At 42.6% G+C, this 22273-nt stretch overlaps 1 protein-coding gene across 1 annotated transcript; it reads left to right on the top strand.

The window, feature by feature from the left end:
- On the top strand, positions 1 to 18936 carry slc7a11 (solute carrier family 7 member 11). Its single transcript, XM_037077096.1, has 12 exons — positions 1 to 891; positions 2212 to 2338; positions 5900 to 6015; positions 7776 to 7901; positions 10035 to 10134; positions 10260 to 10304; positions 11083 to 11206; positions 15678 to 15781; positions 17304 to 17400; positions 17749 to 17898; positions 18157 to 18334; positions 18665 to 18936. Exons 1-12 carry the CDS (start codon positions 603 to 605, stop codon positions 18718 to 18720), a joined length of 1512 nt encoding a protein of 503 aa, XP_036932991.1. The 5' UTR covers positions 1 to 602; the 3' UTR covers positions 18721 to 18936.
- Positions 18937 to 22273: the final 3337 nt, after the last annotated feature.

The raw sequence follows: 22273 nt of genomic DNA, 5'->3' as shown, positions 1-22273 counted from the left end.
GAAAGTAGGTTGCAAGCGGAGTCCCGCACTGAAATGAAACTGGAAAAGAGACAAAAGAGCAACCTGAGAATGGGGCAGGGACTCGCATGTGGGCGAGGTGACTTTAGAAACAGGTATTAACCCTCTTTGCTGTGTCATGATTACCATGCACCGGAGGAGTACAGGACCTCATCACAATGAGTCACAGCTGGTTTTGGAGAGGAAGCTGCACACGGGAGATACATAAAAGGCCTTGGCACACAGAGCGAGGGAGGGACCACAGAGAGCCAAACACATGATGGGAAAGCAACAGGAATAACAGAGAAAGAGGAACACACACAAAAAAAAAAAGTTTGGTGGCGTGAGGGAGGTGAAGAGCATGCCTCTGGGGCGGTACAGTCAGAGATTGGTGAGCCGGGGCATGAATGAACAGAGGAGAGAGGGAGGGTCTTTCCTCCCTGGACTTAAGTTTTACTTCCAGTTTGTAAGTTTGTCTGCACCACTCACACAGTCTGAGTGGATTCAGCTCTAGACCAGGTGGACAGGACCCAGGTGAACCACACTTTGAGTCCAATCCAAGACAGAGAAAGTGTTTGTGTGTGTTTGAGTGTTAGCTAAAAACAATGTCCAAAAGGTCTGCATGCAGTGAAAAAGGAGGAAGAGCAGCAGCTAATGGACACGCTTCCCAGAATGGGACTCAATCAAAAGCCGGCGGGAAACTGCAGGAGGACGAGGACGACGGGAAGGTGGGACTGGGGAAGAAGGTGACACTGCTCCGAGGGATCTCGATCATCATCGGCACCATCATCGGGGCAGGGATCTTCATCTCTCCGAAGGGCATCCTGAAGCACTCGGGCAGTGTAGGAATGTCCCTCATAGTGTGGATCGCCTGCGGTGTGCTGTCACTCTTTGGTGAGTTGTTGCACAAGTAGAGGGAGAGGATGTCTTTCTTACTGTGAGAGCAGATACGTTGAATGGGAGAGGTGGCGCTGGTGGAGGCAGATGTTTCAAAACACGTTTAATGCCTGTACACAGAGGATTAAGTCCAACAGTGTGACGCACCAAGTGTCTTTGTCCAGGAGAGGGGGCTTTCCAAAAAAACCTTCTAAACATAAGAAGTCACATATAAAGGAAAAAAATGTCTTTTCTATGCAAAACAAACAAACAAACAAACAAAAAAACACCACATGATTATGATTGGTTAGGTATGTTCAGGTTGGTTATGTAAGTTGTTTTTTAACTTTCAAATTTGTTTGGGACTTTGCACTGTTAAAAGTACAATATCAGCTGACATGACCACATCATCTTGTGGTGCCACCTTGAAGAGGGGCTTTGGGCTTTCAAAGTCTCTGTGTAAAATTTATAAGTGTGTTTCATCAGATTACCACGAACTAGCTGACTTACAGAAAACCTAGCATTAAGTCCTCCAGTACAGGAGTGCTGGTTAGTTTGTCATTTTGAAATGACATTTATAAGTGCTGTGCGGATAGTACTTGATGGGAACTTGGGTGCGACATGGCGCTATAAGCTAATGTTTTTTTCCCAGGGCGCCCAAACAGGTCAATCCATACGCTGTGATGAGGGAACTGAATGTAGTCCTGATCTTTAACAAACACAACCTGCTGCGAATATGAATAAGTCCATGTGTGAAGCCCCAGCTTCCAGTCTTATGCTGGAAGTGGAGGTACACGAAACCTTATTCCCTGTGATTGTGCTTTCCAAAATGAAGGTTCAACAGAGTATTGCAGTGTTTAATGATAATATGCACTATGAAGACTGTTATCCCACACTGAACACACTACAGGCAGCGACTGTGTTTGGCAGGAGTCAAGAGTTGAAACACCGGTGCTCCAGGAGGAAGTGCTGAAGTATTGCTTTGCACATCTGTGTACTGTAGCACAGTATATTGTGGTAGTATCCTTAAATCCTTTGTATCTGCACTGTAATGAAAGGTCCAAGCACATTATCCTTGAATACCCTTCCTTAACCCCTTTCCTGCTCTTTCCCTGAACTTGTAATTAAAATTCGTCCACCTAAATCTTTCTTTCTTATAAGTTATGGGTTGAGACCCTGAGAAACCCCCACAGTAATATATCTGGGTGAATATGGGGCCCAGAGAGGGACTGTACATTTCTACAGATCTGACTGAGACAGTTTAAGAGCCCAGAGACTGTTCTGTGCCTACCTTCTTGTTTCACAGCCAGAGCTAATCTGTCACCTCTGTCACTGCAGGAGCCCTGTCCTACGCTGAGCTGGGGACTTGTATTAAGAAGTCTGGTGGACATTACACATATATAATGGAAGCCTTTGGACCTCAGATGGCTTTCATTCGGCTTTGGGTCGATCTCATTGCGATAAGGTAATGTCTGCCTCCACAACTCAATTTTACTGAACCTATTATTAAACTGTTACATTAACACCGTTCAGATCATTGTCATTGGGAAGGGCTCCCTCATAGAGATAATTATCAGCAACTCGGCTTTCCCTCAGCTCTACAGAGCTTTTCAGCAGTTTTTTAGTTCATTGGTTTGGTTTTACTGCCCAAGGCTTTACTGCATTGCTAATTTTGCTTCACTTATTCTCTCGGGCTGGTTTTCAGTCACTCTAAACCCACTGAATACTACCTGTCCAGCAGTTAACAACAAACAGTCTGAGACTAACTGGATAATTTGGTGGTGCATTCAGGAACAGGTCAGGTGGACAGCAGCAGGGCTCAGAATGAATGTTAACGTTGCTCTGTGTGTTGATGAAGGTTCTCAGTCATCCAGTTCATGGTAAATCTAAGTGCTGTATCGTAGGCAAATGGACTTGTTTCACTTTCTTGAGGACGTTTCACCTCTCACCCAAGAGGCTTCTTCAGTTTTAACTAACTAACTCACTGCAGAGTCGTTAGGGTCACTTGTGTGTCACTGACCCAACACTTGTGGGTCTTTGGTCATTGATCCAACATAGATGGTTTCCATCTCATTGGAATCCATCCATGTCAAAGTCAAAATCGGAGCTCACATGTGACCTTAATGACTCTGTAAGAACGCTCCTACACAGAGTTTAAAAGCCTGCAACTCCCCTCCTAGTTAGTAAGAGCTGAGGAAGCCTCTTGAATGAGAAGGAACTGAGGGAACAAGTCCAGTTGCTCTCTGTCTATTGGATGTGAAAACAGGCATGTTTGCTCACATTCTCTCTATTACAACTTTGTGAAGTAAATCAGAACAAAACTTTACAGTTCGTATCACTCATTTAATTGGAGCCGACATTGCAAACTGTCCTAACTGTGTTAACCTGATGGGGGACAGAGCACGTCAGAATCTAAAATGAAAGATGCAGTTGCATGGTGAATGGTGTGCAGTTGGTCATGAGACAGGAATAGATGGTACATATACATTCCCTTGAATTAAATGTGTTAACTTCGTGTCCAGCTGCTGACTGAGCTAACAGCCACTACGTTGCCATACTTCCAACATCACCAACATCTCACAAGGCCCTGCAAATGAATTTCACTGTGCCATCCACATCAGACATGGCTATCCATATAGTTCTTGTTTTGATGTTGCCCCATAACTCCACCCACACCAACAATCTGTATTTGAATGTTTGAAAGGTACATAAAGGATTGACAGCTGTTGGATGGATTCTAAATGGCAACTCAGAGACATTGAGGAGGAAGGTGTCAGAATGTCCACAGAAACTGATCAAACCTTCAATTAATCTCTGTTTAAAAACGCACAGTTTTGATATAGACCACTACTGTGGCCTCCTCACAGCTTTGAAGCACGTCTGTAAAAAGCACCTCATAGTTTTCTGTTGGTGATTGTTTGGAAAACAGAAGTTCAGTAACAGAGGGGAAGATTATGATGCATGACGTTTGGACACACTTTTATTCTGGCTTTCCAGTGAAATGCATTGTCAGTGCTGTGAATCTGAGTTGACTATGACCTCCATGCTGCAGAGCACTGTTCAATACGCAATATTAAAATGTAATTACTTTGCTATAAACAGGAAAGTCTGTCCAATATAAAAAAAAAAAATACACATAATGCACCTAATAGTGAAAGATTTGTTTCTGCAACGTATGATCCCTGTTTCACAAGATGTATTAGACAGTGTTAGACTGGGCTAATAAATGTCTTGCCAGGCTGTGACCTTGTGAAGTGTGATACCAAGTTTAGTTCAGACCAGTGAGGTGAGAAAAAGCTCCATGTGCAGCTGTGTGTGTACACAGCCACGGCAAAGTAGTATAAACAGTCTAGTGGCTATCCTGAGCCGCCCAATTTTATGCTGGCCTCAGGCTAGCGGGACTGAATGGAAACCATGGGAAATGAAGAGAGACAGAGGCAGAGAATGAAAACAAGAGCGAGGGAGACAAAGAGAGATTTCCCCGGCTGCTGCAGCTCAGTGGCTGTTGTGGGAAATGAAGAGGGGAAATACTGATGAGCCATAAGATGAGCCTGTGGGACCGGCCGACCTTATTTGATTCTTATTGAAGCCAAGCGTATAGACAGCACCACTGTCAGCCGCATGAGGATGGGATTGTGGGAACAGTTTGTCTAGGATGCTGCCCATCAGATATTACACACACACACACGCACATCTGCTGAATAACTACATAATGCTGTGCATTACTTTTAAATGTCTGTCTTTAATTATATTAGGGAACACGCAGCTTTACTACACATTTGAGCACTGCTGTGGCCCAGTATGGGATAAAGCAATTGTAAAATGTATCAATGACTGTACCCAATGTCCCACAGTGATAGGAGTTATTAATACTCGACCATAAGAGGGCAGCAACGACGAGCATTCCTGCCTCTAAGCTACACCTAGTCTGACCGACAGGATGCAGACTGTTGGGATAAAGCCTTATTGGTCACCTATTCCCCCCTTCCTTCTACCAGTTGAATGTACTGTACTCAAAACCTCCATCACCACATAAAAACACCAAACTCCAAGCTTTTCACCTACAAAAACAGCTTGTTACTCAGACACTTACCTGTTCTAACAGCACGAAAGTGAACAAGCTAGCGGACTTCACCTATCCTTTTTGAATTTGATGTCAGAGCTCACCAACTGTCCCCCTACTCTGTCACTGCATTGTGGGCTAAACACCACCCAAGATGACTATGATTGGTTTAACAATATGCTACTAAACCACAGCATGTTTTTTTTTTTTTTACCCCCCTATACCAGAATGACAACTGGTGCAGCAAGAGCAGAGTAACTACACCTGGACTGTCTTGGTTGGACAGGATTGGTAGAAGGCCCACATGATCCTGGATGTACAATGTAACGAAGACACAGTGTTTCATAAGAAATCATATTTCATGAAGTTCCTCTAGTCCATACCTTCGTATGGAGGTTCATCTTTGATCTTGAAAATAGCAATTTGGGACACCTACAGCTAACTCCACTTCCAGAGCTGCAACTCATTTGTCAAAGTCATTATCAGTGGATGATCAGGGATTTTGTACTGTGGAGGGTGAATCTGCTTGATCATGTAACACTGATGACATGCAACACTGACATATTACTAACATGTTAAATAACACTTTCCTATATACAAATCCAGTAGACACAGAGTGTCCACCCGATGAATGTAATTCTGTCTTGGTCTCAACTAACTTCTGAAAAAAGTGCACCTGGCTATTTAGCTGGTCAGTGCTCCAATACTGGGCTCAACCAGTGGTCTCAATATACTGTATGTTGCAGTAGTCTAGCGTAGTGTACAGTCTATATTTTCACTGAGTATGGGCGTATGGGAGATGCTAAACTGCATAGTACTCTATTATTAACAGATGATCATTGTGTATCATCACTTTAAATCAGGCCGTTCATTATGGACGTAGTCATTTAGAGCAGTATTTTATATTTTTGCACTAATATGTGTCCATTTCTGTGTGTGTTTTTGTGTGTGTGTCTCCCTCAGGCCTGCAGGGATGGCAGTGATCTCTTTGGCTTTTGGTCAATACATCCTGGAGCCTCTGTTCATGCCCTGTAATATCCCCCCTATCGCCGTCAAACTGGCCACTGGCATCGGCATAAGTACGTATATCTAGACGTCCTTTAAGTTAATACGTCAGTGTAACTAAAGTAAGTATTGGTAAGTTCATTAATTAAACTGTAAACCCTTATAAATACTAACAAAGAGACATCTGTTGACAGTAACTTCATGGTCATTAATGTATTAATAAGGCCTTGGTTAATGCTTCAACTAATGTTAATGTAACCTCTGGAAACTAATGGTGTATATTTAACAGCAACACCATAACTGTATGATTAACAGAAATGATGATGATGATGATTAACTGTTTGTAAACTGCTACTTAATGCTCATTGCTGTATTTACTAATGCAATCAATTTATTAATTAACTGACATTTCTGTTTGTTAACTATTAATAGAGGCTTCATAAACTCTTATATAATATATGAACTAATAACTTAATTAAGGTGGACACATTAGTAAATGTGTACGTGACACATTGGTTTACTGTTGATAGTGACACATTAGATTACAGCTAATAGTGACACATCGGTTTACTGTTAATAGTGACACATTATTTTACAGTTAACAGTCGCTTTTTTCACCTCACTGGTCTGAACTAACAAGGTCACAGCCGGGCAGGACCTTTATTAGCCTGGTCTAACACAGTCTAATACATCCTCTGAAAAAGGGATCATGCATTGCAGACTGTTATTTAATGGTTACTACTAGATAGTACTGTCAGTTAATGTTCCATTATTGTAAAGTGTTACCATGATTTTTATCTTTCTGACCTGCTGATTCCTGTGCTGTCAATGACAGGAGATGCTCACTCACCAGCATAGATAAGGATACATTAATGGTTCATTTTTACATTTCCATTTGGTTGAATAATGATGGGGTATGTCGCAGTGTCACATGGTGCAGAAAGGGAGTTACTGTATATGCACGTCTTGGATTTAGACCAGCTGCATCAAGTTGTCTGAACTTCACGAAAAAGGCCAGCGTGACAAAGAGGAATTACCAAAGTGGTGACACCCTGTTGACATAGTCAAGTAAAAACTCAAGATTATCATAAATTTAATTAGTAAATAGAGTTACTAAAATCACAATCACAATAAATACAAAAAGAACCAAATTCAGTGTACACAGATAAATGATAAAGCCACTGTGTCCGTCCAACATCAGTTCTGAACAGTGCAGAGGCACCCTGTCCACATTTTCAGCAGTGCTTTTCAGTTGTCTGTCTCACCTTTAACTACACCCTAACGTGTTTTTTCCCCAACTCAATTACCATTGTTTTAACGACACTGATTGTGCATTGGATTGTGAGTGCTGTTATATGTGTCATACTGTGGCGGATCAGGCCCAGTGTTGACAGTGATGGAGGTCTGCAGCTGCTTTTTTTGTGTGGCCAGTGGAGAGAAGCTGCTGAAGTCAGACCCCACACAAGAAAGACAAGAACAAGTGGAGCCAAGTGGTTGTGGTTTTGTCAGGTCTTTAGGCTTTCGACAGGGACGTTCGCTCAAAGATTTTTAGAAAATAGATCAATGCCAGATAATGATGATATTACAGTACTGATATAAAACTGAATTAATGCTTACGTCCTCTGGATACACTATGGTGTACGTTTTATGACTGCAAGATATTAAATGTGCTTTGATATGAATATGAATGAATGTGACGAGATGAAATGACTTGTGTGTTTGTGAACACAGAGAGCCACAGCCAAGGTTGACACATGGACATTCAATGTGGCGACCAGACAATACAAGGTTACATACGTGACCCATTGCTCTGTCTTTGTCTCTGTCCCTGCAGCTTCTGTCATGTACCTGAACAGTATGAGTGTGACGTGGACAGCAAGGATTCAGATCTTCCTCACCTTCAGCAAGCTGCTGGCTATCGGCATCATTATAGTGCCGGGATTGTACCAGCTCTTCAAAGGTAAGACACCGTCCTCTTACACAGTCTGTTGATGATCCTGACCGCCTGCGGGAAAAAGCTGCTCAGCATCCGGCTGGATTTGGCACAGATGCTATTGTGTCTGCTCCCCGACGGCAGGTGGGAAAACAAACTGTGGGAAGGGTGCTGAGGGGTGTTGATGACACTGGGGGCTCTGTGAACGCAGCGCTGGTGGAACATCTCCAGCAGAAAGGGGAGAGGGGCGATGATTTGCTGGCTGTCTTCATTGTCCCGTTCAGCCGGTGTCTTTGGGACTTCCTATTTTTGCCGAACCAGGAGATGAAGCCGCAGGATGGAACGCTTTCAGTGGTGTCACTGTAGAAAGTGGTGAGGTGTGAAAGGTACAGGCCTGCCCTGCTGAGTCTCTGATGCTGATGGAGCCACTGTCGGGCTTTCTTTGCAATGGCCGAGGTGTTTGATGTTGGAGGTCAGGTTGTCTGCCAGGTGCAGGAAGTTGATGTTACTAACCCTCACCACAGCGGCACCATCTACAGTTAGCAGGGTGTGATGGTGCCTATTCACTTTGAAGGAGAGTTCGCTGCACCTCTCAGGATTACCCTCCACCTGATCTCCAGGTGCTACACTGTGATCTAAATTACATGTCTGGGTTCAGTTAACCTGCAATTGTCAGCAGTAGATGTTTGTGAACACACTGTCTGTTTCCACGGATCCAGCCACTGAACTAGTTGCGACATCATCGCCAGACTCCCATAACAAATCGCCTGATTTTAAGAGCTGTTGAGTGAGGAGACACTGAACAAACTTTGCTATGACAAATTCAAAATGATTCATGCCTTGTGGTAAATTAAATGCAGTTCCTGGGCAGTTTGTATGCTTCTGTGTACCCGTAACATTCACCTTTATGTATCCAGGTTTGGTTCACAGAGAGCAATGCCATTTCACCAATTACACTATATTTATGATAGAAGACAACATTTTACTGATGGAAGTCCCATCAACAAGATCATCAAATATGTTATGGTGTTTCTTGAGAAGCGTTATAAACCTTGTGTTACATCACATTCTTAAAAGGCCTATTTGTAAGAAAAGTCGACAGTAAGGGATGCTTTATTTAAACTTTTCTTACAAATAGGACCCTTAACTATTTGGGCCCTCCTGGACCCTAGAAACCCACATGAAGCCTGGTTTGACCAACTGAAGAAGCCTCTTAGCTAAGAGGTGAAACATCTTAAAGAAACTGAAACAAGACAAGTTGCCTATGATACAGCACCTTGATATTCCTCAACCCAGCCTCTTAGCGTCTCATTGTTACTGCTGTTCAGGGACATTCTCAGCTGCAACAATTAACATGGCTTCCTTTGTCTCTCAAAACAACGCGCAGTGTAAATATAACCTTCAAGCCTCGCACACAGCTGTTCACAGCAAGTAACAACTTAGGCATTTGATAATGTCCACACAACAGGTGCTGTAAGAGGCCCTGAACCACGGCTCCTCCCTCAGCTTTGGACCTCACTTGATAATCAACATATTTCTCTGTAAATCACTGCAATACAAGACCTCTCATGATCATCCTTCACATTTTTTTGTTTCCACACCAGCTATAGCTCATAACATTGCCAAAGATATTTGCCACAAGCTATCAACTTAAATGATCAGGGATTTAAGAAGATTCTGCCAGAGGGTCCTCATGTCTAATTAATCAGACCCTGGTAATATCTCTGTCTACATATGGGCTCTCTCTTACAACTCTCATCAACATCATTGTCCAATTAGACTGTTTTGTTTGTTTCGTATGAGCAGCTTTTGTTCATAAACGTTAATCTAAACACCTATTTTATTTGAGAGCACTTTAATCTGTCTCAAGTATATGTGGAGGAATCCATTTCTCCAGGCTAATGCAGCAGGATACTGCTCCACTCATCTGTTTTATTGTTCTTTTTTTTATTATTATCATTGATATTGGGTTGGCTATGATTGCTTCTGGTCTCGTCTAATAACTACTTGTACAGAACTTCCCACCACCGCAATCCTGGTCCTTGAAACTGTCACTGAGAAGAAATGTGTGTGTGTGTGTGTGTGTGTGTGTGTGTGCGTGTGCGTTTGTGTGTGTGTGTGTGTGTGTGTGTGTGTGTGTGTGTGTGTGTGTGTCTGCAGGAGAGACCAAGAACTTTGAGAATGCCTTTGAGATGAGCAATGTGAAGATTTCTGGTATGCCACTGGCCTTCTACTCTGGGATGTATGCATACGCTGGATGGTAGGTATGGTGTGCGCACACGCACGCGCGTGCGCACACACACACACAGACACACACACTGTGTTTTCATTTCATTATTAAATCACTGGAGTTCATTAAATACTTGTGTCTTTTCTTTTTTGCAGGTTCTATTTGAACTTTGTGACTGAGGAGGTGGATAACCCTGAACGGTAAATCTAATCCACTAGTAGAGTACTTGTTTAGAAGTGGCTGATTAGTTGGGCTCTGGTGTTGCTGCCTGCAGCTTTTGTGCTATTATTGAGCACAACTTAAGGTCATCAGATGTGTAGCAGCCAACCACAGAACAACAAAACACAACAGAAATGAGACATTTGTTTCTTTGTATCTTTATATCAGAATCCAGTCATATGTCCATCAGGTAAAACAAAGTGTCACGTGTGCTTACATAAGCTTTAACCTACGCTTTCAACCAATAATATCATGTCATCCACCATCAGAGCTGAGCCAGTGGCACAGAGCTGAGAGTTCAGTGTCTCAGTATTTCTGTGGTTGGGCCTCACTGATCACTGTTCAAAACATTTATTTCTAACTTGATTCACTAAATTGATTGAAACTGGATCAGATTTTTTGGAGACTGCGAATGTTGTCTAGTTATCCCTTCAATGTCCTCCGGCTGCTCTGCCTGAACCCTGAATTTATGTTGTTTCCCGATCAACAGATGCTTTACTTGTTGCTATAGTAACTGTTAACATCCATTTGAGTTGCATTACTCCATTTCCTGTAGATGCTAAAAGACAAGCCAAAAAAGCGTAACTCCAAGAAGTGTGTGAGTGTTTGAATTTGGCTGAGTAACTTCCCGCTGTCATTGAAGACAGCACAGAAAACAAGAAGGGCCGGAGGTCATAAAAAAGCTGAAATGGAGGTGAGGTGAAACCCACCGAGTGAGTGACAGCATAATGCTTCTGTTATTATCCCTCCTGCCTTCAGGACTGTGCCTTTAGCCATCTGTATCTCCATGGCGATTGTGACCTCATGCTTTGTGTTGACCAACGTGGCCTACTACACCGTGATGTCAGCAGAGGAGCTCCTCACTTCGGAGGCAGTCGCTGTGGTAAGTGATGGCAGTTTTTAACCAAGATGTAAAGGCCTTAAAATATCTACCATCTATTTTGCCTTTACAAAAGTGTACGATTGTCTTTTTTTAAAAAACATTGCTCAGAAAAAAGCAGTGAGTACTAAGCCATGTTAGTTGTCTACATTCATAAACAAAGGAATTCAGACTCAAAGTGCAACAAAAACTAGCTCCTCAAAAAGTTAGCTTGTGATCCGAATTCATCTACGGTGAACACCAGGGCTTTTCAAAACGCGCTGATTGCCAAGTGTGACAGTCCACAGCTCTAATGGTGGGGTAAATCACTCCCAGCCTCTCTGCAGCACCTCTGAAATAACACCAATCACAGAAACACCACACAAAAATGTCCTCTCCATTGTTAACTCAGTAGCACTAAGCACACAGCCCAACTAAACTACAAGGATTACCTGTTGCACTGGGTTATCCTCTCTGCTTGTGTGACCTGATTGTGGCATCAGACAGATTTACTTATTTATGTGTTTAGAACTCAGCCAGCTTTCCACTGCAGGCGTAGGATCAAACTCCTCAATGAAGGGGCCCTCCAGGCTGATACTTATCGAGTCTTCTGTAGAGGAGACTCCGACAGAACTTGAGGAGGTTTTTATCCGGTAACATTCTAAAACCAACTTGAGAATACTCAACATAATCACTTATGTCTAGCAAACCAAATTCTCTCCTTTAAATTGAATAAGGATGAAAAATGATAAAATTTTATCTAAGCAGTCATCTTTTGTTTTGATGCGCTACACGTTGATCCACAACTTCTTCTGCATCACCTATGACTTTCGACTCTTTTGGTTCCTCCTCTTTCTCTCTCGATTTATCACCTAATGCCTCCTTTTCATTGTGCTCCTCTCACTTCCGTTTAAAAAAATATTCAGTTGATTTCATTTTGCTGTTGCACTCATTCTTCTACCAGTTATGGGCAGTTCACTCTCTTTTTTTCCCCCGCGGTTGACTTGTCACCTCTCGCGTGACACTGGCTGCGTCATCACAGAAAACTGTGACTAGAGAAAACTGTGATTGGTGTGTTGCTTGCACACTGTGCACCAAAATTATTTTCCTAGTTCGCAGGAGTTGCAGGGTTTACTGGCGCCAATCCCAGTTATTTCTCTGGGTGAAGGCAGGGTACACCCTGGACGAGTCACCAGCCCATCGCAGGGCCCTTACTGATGGCAGAGGCCAACCAATGTGCCGACCGCACATCAGGAGCTATTTTGGGGTTCAGTATCTTGCTCAAGGATTCCTCATCATGCAGCTCAGTTCCGCCCCAAGGGAGCTAGGATTCGAACTGCTCTACTCGCTGAGCTACAGCCTTATGAAAAATGTATGCTTCACAAATCTTACTTTTTACATTTTCAAACTAACCACCAACTTGTCATCATCAAATTTTTGATACTCAGGTCCAGATAGCGAAATTGTTGTAGCCCTGATCTGGCCCACACCAGAAACGTTCACCTGGCCCACATCCTGAGTGGAATGATGGCACTTTGGCAGTCTGCTCCTGTTTGCTAGAACTGAGCAAGAAGCAGGACATAGCATGGCCACACATCAGCCAAGAGCAAACCGAACAATACATAACTGGCTCCAAGTCTGGACCACAGTGCTATTCTAGTGGGCTGGACCTGACCCAGACTTTGGCCAGAAGATCCAGTTTGTCCTTTGCTGACATGTGGGCATGCTATGACCTGCGTGTTGCTCAGATCTGGCAAACAGGAGCATAGCCATCACTCCATGCAGTATGTGGGCCGGATGAGGATGTCTGGTACAATTTTGCTGTCTGGTTTGGGGTATAGTTGTGGTTCTCCTACAGCTCATGTGGGCTACTTGAAGGCATGTAGTGGAGGTCTCACCTCTCTGCTATTAGTGATGTTTACTCCTAATATGAGCTGCACGGTTTCCTTCCTGCACTTTACATGTCGTTATTACTGAGGTGTCTCTGACAGCTCGGCTTCCCAGCAGCTGTTAATGTGATTGTTTCAGCCCAGCCCTGTTAATGCTAATCACATCACAGCTATCCCTTAATAACAGACACCACTGCTTATTAGACTGAGGACTGCTATCAGTGCTACTGAAAGCCTATAGCGAGGGAAGACTCATTCACTAAGAGATCTCCGATCTTTTCTAATGCAGTTAGTTTTATTGCCCTGCATACGATGAGTGATAGGAGTGCCTTAAGAAAGGTGTTAAGAGCATTTATCTGTTCTTAGAAGGTGATGATTGGATAAAAGAATTACACTATGTTCTTCCTTTCTCACAGACAGCTGGCAGAAAGTTTACAACTCAAACCTAATTACAGAGTTGAACTCATGTCTAGAAGTTCTCTCGAGGAGGCTGGCCTCAGGGCACAATCAGTAATTTTCAAGCGCATAAATTAGATGTATGTTCACATAATTTAACAGTGTGAAAGGTAACAGATGGGAGGGTTGAAGAAATGCATGCTGATAATGCATTTTGTGTCTCTCAAGCCATAAGGTAAAGTTTGAGGTCTACTGACAGCTTTGATTTATGAATGCATCACTTCCAGAAAAATATAAACCTGTGCTATGTTTGTATTTCTGAGCTTTGTGACAACATTGGGAGACAATACAATCTTAAAGAATTTGGAAGCGAGCTTCTTTTTATTTATCTTTTAATTTCAGGGGCAAACTGAGCCAAACAGAGGGCCTGAATGAATGTAACAGCAGGTGACAAACTTGAGGCTGCAAGGGTTGTTTACCTGTGCCCACATCTCCCTCTGGGTTGGGTTGCCGGAGACCACAACACATATCCCGCACAGAAGCAGAGAAACACCCATTTGACTTGCAACTCTATGAAATCAGCTGTTAACTGAAGGAATTATCAAACAGGAGCGGAGTGGGCGGAAGGGTTAAAAATAGGGAGACTTCTGTGATTGAGTGTTGGCAGGTATGCGTCCTGATGACGTAACAAAGGTTTGGGCAGATTATTAAGTGCACTGGCCAATTAAATGCTAGGACTCTACTGACTGAAATAATTGTTAAAGTCTATCACTCAGTCACTCGGTCACTCAGTCACGGACAAACGTGTTTGTCAGGCTGGCCCTGTTGTTGTGGTCCAGCCAAAGAAAAGGAGTGGTGCTGCTGAGTTACAACTCCGATAACCGAAATGACACACTTAAAGAAAGGAAAATCATCTCAAAGGTGCAAAAGAGGGCGATGACAGCTGGAACTTAAATTCACTTTCTGGCGCTACTACAGAGAAAAAATACCAAACCTGGTAACACTTGGTCACACACTGTTCAACAGAAAGATGCTGATCACAAAAGTTAGCTGGTTTATACAGATGTAGTTTGCAGTGACTGGTAATCATGTAGGAGCGTGTCAGTTTTGTTATGGCTGTTCTAAATCTAAATATTTATAATCTTTCATAACTCATGGACGATATTGTTTAAGCATAATAAACCAATGTTATGAGTTGTAATTATATTACTGTTGAGGAATAACGCTACCAAAACATCATTACGTTTTCTTACCTCACTGATTGAGTATACTTTTAATTTATATTTAAGGAGATGTATGAAGAATATGTATGTTTGAAAATGATGGTATTTGCTTTAGTTTCTTTAAAGATTATCAGCCTTTTTAAACTCGTCAATGCAATTCTTCTGAATGCTCCAGAACACAAACAAAACTGGAGCAAACATGAACTGAAACTGAAATAGAATCTAAATAAACAGAGGAGAGAAGAGTGAGTTGTCCCCCGGTCAGCCCCGTCTGCTGGCCGAAACCAGCGCAGCGCCACTGAGACGTCCCTGGGCTGTCTGCTGCCTCGTCTTTCTGGCCACGTACAATATTAAATCCACTCGGAGTTATTTCACATTTTTACAATCAAACGTGCTAAAATGTGTTGCAGTTGCCCAGAAATTATCTTAACAACACCTCAGCCATCCATTTGTAAAAAATCATACAGGTTATTATATGTACAGCTTCTAGTTTTTCCCTTACAGTCCGGGCTTGTCCGCGCAGGCAGGGACTGTGACTAATCAACTCTGAATGGCTTCATGAATAATAAGCAGATTTTGCTCCCACTTCTGCATGACCCATTTATGACAATTACTGCCAGCAGCCCTGTCAACCGCTCTAATTCTATCTAACTAGCCACAGTTAATAAAATAAGACAAACCCCAATTCAATAAACTGGTAGCTGAAGACTTTGATAGATTCCCAGCAGAACCTCGCCAACCTTCCTAATGGAGAATCCAACTGTTGGGGAAACGCACTTGCTTACTCTCATCCAAGGGTCTTCGGATAGTTAGCATTGAGAAGAAATGGAGAGGGAAACAGCTAGCCGTTCGTTCAAAAACATGCACACACCAACGCCTTTAAAGCACCCCAAATAACGTACCTCTTTGAGTTTCATGTTGATGAACAAGCTAGCTTCTTTGTATCTGACGCGTGGCTCCCTCTGTCTCTCTTCCTCCCTGTCCCAGACTTTTGCAGAGAAGCTGATGGGGAACTTCTCCATAGTGGTGCCTGTGTTTGTGGCCTTGTCCTGCTATGGCTCCATGAATGGCTGCCTCTTTGCCTTGTCAAGGTACTTGTCAGATGCAGATTCCTGGCCTGCGTCACACCCACGTTCATTTGGATAACACAACACATTCTCTCACCCAACTCGTCAAATACAGAAGCTAATGCTAATACCTACTCACATGGTGAATTAAGTTATATTTTGTATTTATCAAAGAGTGCGCTAAGGAAATACTATTTGCACACAGTTCTCAAACACTGCTCGGCTGTCAATGAAAATGAACAATTCCTGCATCTTGTTCTATGCTACAGGAAGGCTGTTAATGTGAAATATCAGCTTGGGGAAGTGTCTGATTTCATTGGCAGTAGGTTAACGGTGATCCAAACACAGTAAATTGGAAGGGAAACTGTGAAGCCACTTAAATATGATTGCAGATACAATATAACTGAACAGTTACAATACATTGGAGAATTCAGAGTGTGTACAGTGATTCAAGTACTTTGCAGAAGTAGGTTTTGCACTAGTCCACTGCCTCAGTTTTGAATAGAGTAGCACAGGTCCCTGTTCCTCCTCATTGGCTCTTTTGGCCACAATTAAGTCACGCATGTCTCTAGACTTAAGTCAGGTCTAGGAGCCCAGAGAGAAAGACATTTTTAAAAGTCTCTGTAGTGTCTCACTGAAACTCTGGTTTGATGTGTAGTTTCTCTCCCATGTCACTGTTTGTACTCATACATAGATATCTGTTAGCATTCAGCTGTACAGGAGTCAGGTTAACTGCTGGTGAAAGCCCATCATTTCCTGGGTAGCTTCCAAATCACAAAAGACCTAGAATAGAAAATAACACGGGACTTTTAGTGGGAACAAATTACAGCAGCAAAATGCAGCACCTCAGTAAAATCAATGTCCTTGTCGCCTTTAGCTGTTTCAGAAATTTGATCTCAAACCACCAGTTGTAAATGTTACTACATTATTACCATTAATTTTCCTGGTAAATTAATTATCTTAAATTGTAAACATTACATGACTGTTTTTTTTTTTTTTTTTTTTGCTTTACTTCTAATTATTTCATTTTTATCTATTAAATTATTCTGCCATTTTTGGGTGGCGTTGGTTTTTTTATCAGCCTGTTTTGGGACAGCTTTTACTTTGTCAGTATTTATAGCTTTTTTTTCACAACTCCTATGTTGACACTAATCACAGCCATGGATCCGCCCATTTTGAATGTTATCAACCTGAGACAGACGCGTCATTAGTTAATGACACAGCTTTGAGCAGACACCTGTTGTAATGGAGATGCAAATTCCTGTTTTGTTGATGCGTTGAAAGTGTTTGTCTTTGAGCCTATTCACCCGAGACATTTAATGAAAATGAGAAATCACGTCGCAGACTTCCTGACATCCCATTAAATATACAAGTTTCAGTTTTGATCTTCTTTATTTCCTTTTGTCACAGCAAAGATTCTCATAATTTCAACATAAAGTGAGCGTGATCCGAACTCAAAATGACCTTTTATAGTCAATACAACCAATCAGTTCAATATTAACCCAAGTCTTGTCACCATTAATGTGTGTGTTTGTGTGTTTACCAGAATGTTCTACGTGGCATCCCGTGAAGGACAGCTCCCTGAGGTTCTGTCTATGATCCACATCCACAGACACACTCCACTGCCTGCTGTCCTCATACTGGTCGGTTTACTGCAAAAATGACAGCAAGCAATATGCAATGTTATTACCCAATATCGATAGCAATTAGCATTTAACTAAAGACTTATGAAAACAAAAAATATGACTCATGATGTTACATGGTTATTATCATTCACTGGTTAATGTGACATGAAGCATATTGTAGCAGTGGTCGCCTGCGTATACCTTGCATGTGACTTGTGGTTCAGCAAACCTCTGCGCTTTGTTTGAAGTGTCCTGTTGACATATTTCAATCTACATGTGCCAGGCAATCAGAAAAAAAAAAGAATATTTTCTGTGGCTGTAAGGATGTTTTTTTTTTTATTTTTATTTTTGTATTTTTGTGTGTAGTACCCGATGACCATGCTTCAGCTCTTTGTGGGAGATCTCTACAGCCTGTTGAACTTCATGAGCTTCCTGCGGTGGCTGTTCATCGGTGTGGTGGTGCTGGGTTTAATCTACCTCCGATACACAAAACCTGACCTCCCCCGCCCATTCAAGGTTGGTGTTTCCACTGCTGTGCTGCCGTGGCTTTACTAAATTCCGACTCTGTGCAGTAATTTTAACCAAAAATACTGCTCACTCACGTTCCACTGTAGCTCACCTTGTTCTCAGCTATGTTTGAGTTTGTGGTGTTTTGAAGGAAAGTGTTAATAAAGTTAATTTAAAAAAAAACAAACTCTTTTAACGTGCGTGAATGTCTTTGTTTTTGCTTCCATACATTATCTACATCGCAGTAACACATGTGACTCCCAACAGGTCCCCCTCTTCATCCCAGTGGTGTTCTGCCTCACGTGTTTCTTCATGGTCTTCCTGTCTCTGTACTCGGACCCGGTCAACACAGGGATTGGATTTGCTATTTCCCTCACTGGCATCCCCGCTTACTATATCTTCTTTTACTTCAGCCACAGACCAAAGTGGCTTCAGAGGGGTTTGGGTAAGTCATTACTAATGCAATGGAATTTCACATCCAAATGGTTTAGCGGTCTCACACTTGATTAATCAACCAGTCCACTGACAGACATATGAGGGTAAGGGTCATTGTGAAAAGTTTGTTTGAGCTCTGATTTTTTTCCCTCAGAATTCAGAGTTGAACTGTTTCCACAGATGAAAAAAGAAAAGAATTTAGGAAAAATGATCTTGGCAAAAGATCAGGCTTAGAAAATTGATCACCTTTTTTCTCTCTACTTGCCCTCTCGGGGCTTCTTTACGTTCTTTAGAGCTGATGACACGATGATGATGAAATGATTTTCCTTTGTGTTTTCAGATTCCTTTAACAGAACCCTGCAAATCCTCCTGATGGTCATCCCCGCTGAGCATTAACTGTGCAAAAATACTGCACCACCTCTTTGGTCACTTCAGAATACGCATAAACACAAAACCAAACACTAACCTGTAAAAAAAACAAAAAACAAAAAAAACACTGGTTTTGAACTCTACAAAAGACTGATTTAGTACAAAGACTGAAAATGACAAATGTCATTGCTTAATGTGAGTTTATATAAAGTGTGTTATTAAAGGATGAAGATTTATATTTAACATGTCGTTGTGTTTGTGACCATTGTGATTATGGAATGGAGAATGTGTTCCTGATCTCCATTTCTATGAACAACACCAAACTAACTATGACTGATCAAGCCACTGCGCACAACTGGCTGCAAATACCGTCCGTGCTGCCTTGAACTGATCAGGGTTTATTTATGTTGGCAGAGTTATAATTGAGTTATTTTTTAGTTAATGTATACATTGTTTTTCTTTGCGTCCATCACATTAAGTTATTCTTTTTATTTTCACATTCAGACTGTATGCATCGCATCAGCCTAATCTCTGTGTACACCACGACAGTGTCGTCACTCTTTGTCTGTCCAGGTATTTGATCTGTTTTTACATCGCATACTGTAAATTCGAAGGAATGCGCCAGTGCAAGTTTCATGCTGCAACTGCTGAGGCCTAATGATATCACTGTAAATGATCATGATGTCTGTCAAACCTTTTCCGGAAAGTTTTAGTACCTCGCAATGTTTTAGTACCTTGCAAGAGGTCATAAGGGTTAGGGTTTGAGAAATGTATGTGATTGCTTTGCATTTGAACAAGCGAACGAAAAATAATCTCACGAAATGTCAAGACAGGAAACAAGGACAGATGACATAGAACTGATGTGTTCTATGTAGAGCACTATGAAATGGGGTCGACATTGTAAGGTAGTTTAAAGTTCAGTCTTATTTCCAACTCAGATCTCAATGCACTGCATTTTCGATCGAGTCAGCCTACTGACAAAAGTGTCAGTTTTTGATGAGTAGGGAATGAGACTTCTTGATCTTAAAAATTAGGCCTCTGAGGCTCATGTGAGTTCATTTAAATAAATGTTAATGTTGCACTCGGACCTGAGCAGTGACAGCCTTCCACCATGAACCATCAGCGGTGTGGTTAAAGATCCATAAGCCTGCAGTGTGGGCACAACTAGCTTTGCTCACACAAAGGCTAATGCTAGCTGATTTTAAGCCAGCTTTTTATGGCTCAGTGCTAAAGTGGAAGCCCCCGGGCATTTTGTCTCCATCCTGCCATCCTCTCATCAGCAGTAAAAGCCCTCCATTTACAGGACACAGAGCTGAGAGGGAATGCAGCGTGCCACAGGGCAGCGGTTACACAGACAGATTACCTGCAAATCCCACCCAGGGGGAATGGAGAGCAGCCACATCAGCAGACTGCACAACACATGTGCACACACACACACTGCCACACAAACGCGCACACACACACACACACACACACACACACACCCCTGAGTCAGACTGTAACCACACCAGGGCACACAGGGCCATGCCACTTCATTCCTGATGCAGGAGGAATGAGGGTGGTGCTGATGCAGTCTGACTGGATAATGTGAAATGCGAGTGGACTACCGGGGGAGCAGAGGGTGTTCTTCAGGTCAGGGAGGTGATGGAAAGTTATTATAATGGCTGAGTCGAATGGTAAAGGTCCTAATGTCAGGGCTGGACCATCTGCATGCTTAATGCTGGCTGAGAGAGGGACACAACAATCCGAGTAAATCATTGTCTGTGTTTGAGCACAGGTCGGGTCCTCGGGTGTCTGGGCTGCATCATCTAAAGCGTGTTACAGAAGTAATAATCAATGCGTTTATATCAACAATGGATTACATTTACATTTAGGGCATTTAGCAGACACTTTTGTCCAAGGCAACCTACAGTAATTCATACATACATTCACACACTGATGGTGGTGGCTGCCATGCAAGGTGCTGACCAGCACATCAGCAGCAGATTGGGGTTCAGTATCTTATCTTCAGTGGAATGGAACCAGCGACCTTCCAATAACAAGACGCTGGCTCTACCCCTGAGCCACGGCTGCCCATGGATCAAATAACTACAATTGCGGTGGAAAGTGTTGCTCATAGTCATGATGTCACTGTAGTTCATAACTTCAGTGATAATATCATTGCATTCACTGAGGTAATTGCTTCCTATAACTCTCAAATTCCAAACCTTGATAACTCAAAGCCGTGCTGTGTTACTACTGGACTTCTCTTTTAAATATCCTGCTCATCAGCTTTAATGGTTTGACGAACAGGCTTCAGACTCCAAACAGAGTGATACGTACAGCAGGCCTCTCAGTCCCACCGGTCCCCTAAAAGCCCAAAGTTGGCACATTTCTCTACATGGTTGTGGTTTTTACTGTGAGCACTGAAATCCTGAAGGGAACGCGCGAGAGAACAACAATCCATCGAAAACAACAACAGAAGGTAAGTCAGCGCTGTAAAGAAGGGAGGCTCCCGGTGGACGAGCAGACCGAGAACATACAGCTCAACCTCATACTACATTTCCCACAACGCATCATCATCATCATCATCATCATCAGAGCTCCTCGGTGAAGCCAACAAAAATGGGGCTTGAACACACTATAACATGTGTTTTTTTAAAAAAAAAAAAAACTGTAAAAATCTAACTGTTTCAGCCCGATTCAGCATGGAGAGGTGTGACCTTTCCACCTCACCTCTGAGCAATGAGAAAGAGATAATTATCACACTGAAGAATTGAGAGAAAAAAAAAAAGTCAATCTACCCGACGAACTGACTACATAAGCAATCACTAATGTCTTCTCATGTCGGCGTGTGTCTGTATGTGTGTGTGAGACAAAATGGCTCTATTACCATACTGTGCCAGCTCAAGGAACATTTGTGCTGCTAGCTAAGAGATAACGCACGCACACACACACACACGCACACACACACACACACACACACACACACACCAGCACTGATGAGAGAAAAGAAGAGAAAATGTTAGGCATTGGAGAAGGACCAGAGACTTAGGCTTCCGCTCTCCCTCCCTCTCTCTCTCGCACACACACACACACACACACACACACACACACACACACACACATACATGAGTATGAGTGGATGGTGTGACAGAGCCCTGGCTACAGGCAGCGACAGACAGAAAGAGAGTGAGAGAGGAAAAAAAGAGTTGGACTGCATTCTGAGGCGGCATCTGAGGAACAAGCCTGCATCCACAGCGAGTGACAAGCGGCCAACGTGCAGTGTGTGGAGTGACTGAGGCATCCGACTGACACACCACTCACACACTGCTGATAGTGTACGCATTTATCGTATAGCATCAAATGAGCGGAAAGAACGGCATTTGATCTCATGTTCTATTAACTGATCAAAGGACTATTCTGCTTTTTACACAACCTGAAGCTAACTCATCATGTTGGCCCTTTTTCTTATCCGGGGCGTAACGTTATTACTCAAACTGAAGAGATTTGTGAACATGGCACTGGTACATTGATTTGGTGGTTTTGATTCAAACAAATACTTTATGGTTTGAGGTTTGGAGCCTTCATCTTCATGGGT

This window comes from Acanthopagrus latus, chromosome 18 (assembly GCF_904848185.1).
Source record: "Acanthopagrus latus isolate v.2019 chromosome 18, fAcaLat1.1, whole genome shotgun sequence".
Lineage (NCBI taxonomy): Eukaryota > Metazoa > Chordata > Actinopteri > Spariformes > Sparidae > Acanthopagrus > Acanthopagrus latus.
This window is presented reverse-complemented; position numbering and strand designations above follow the sequence as displayed.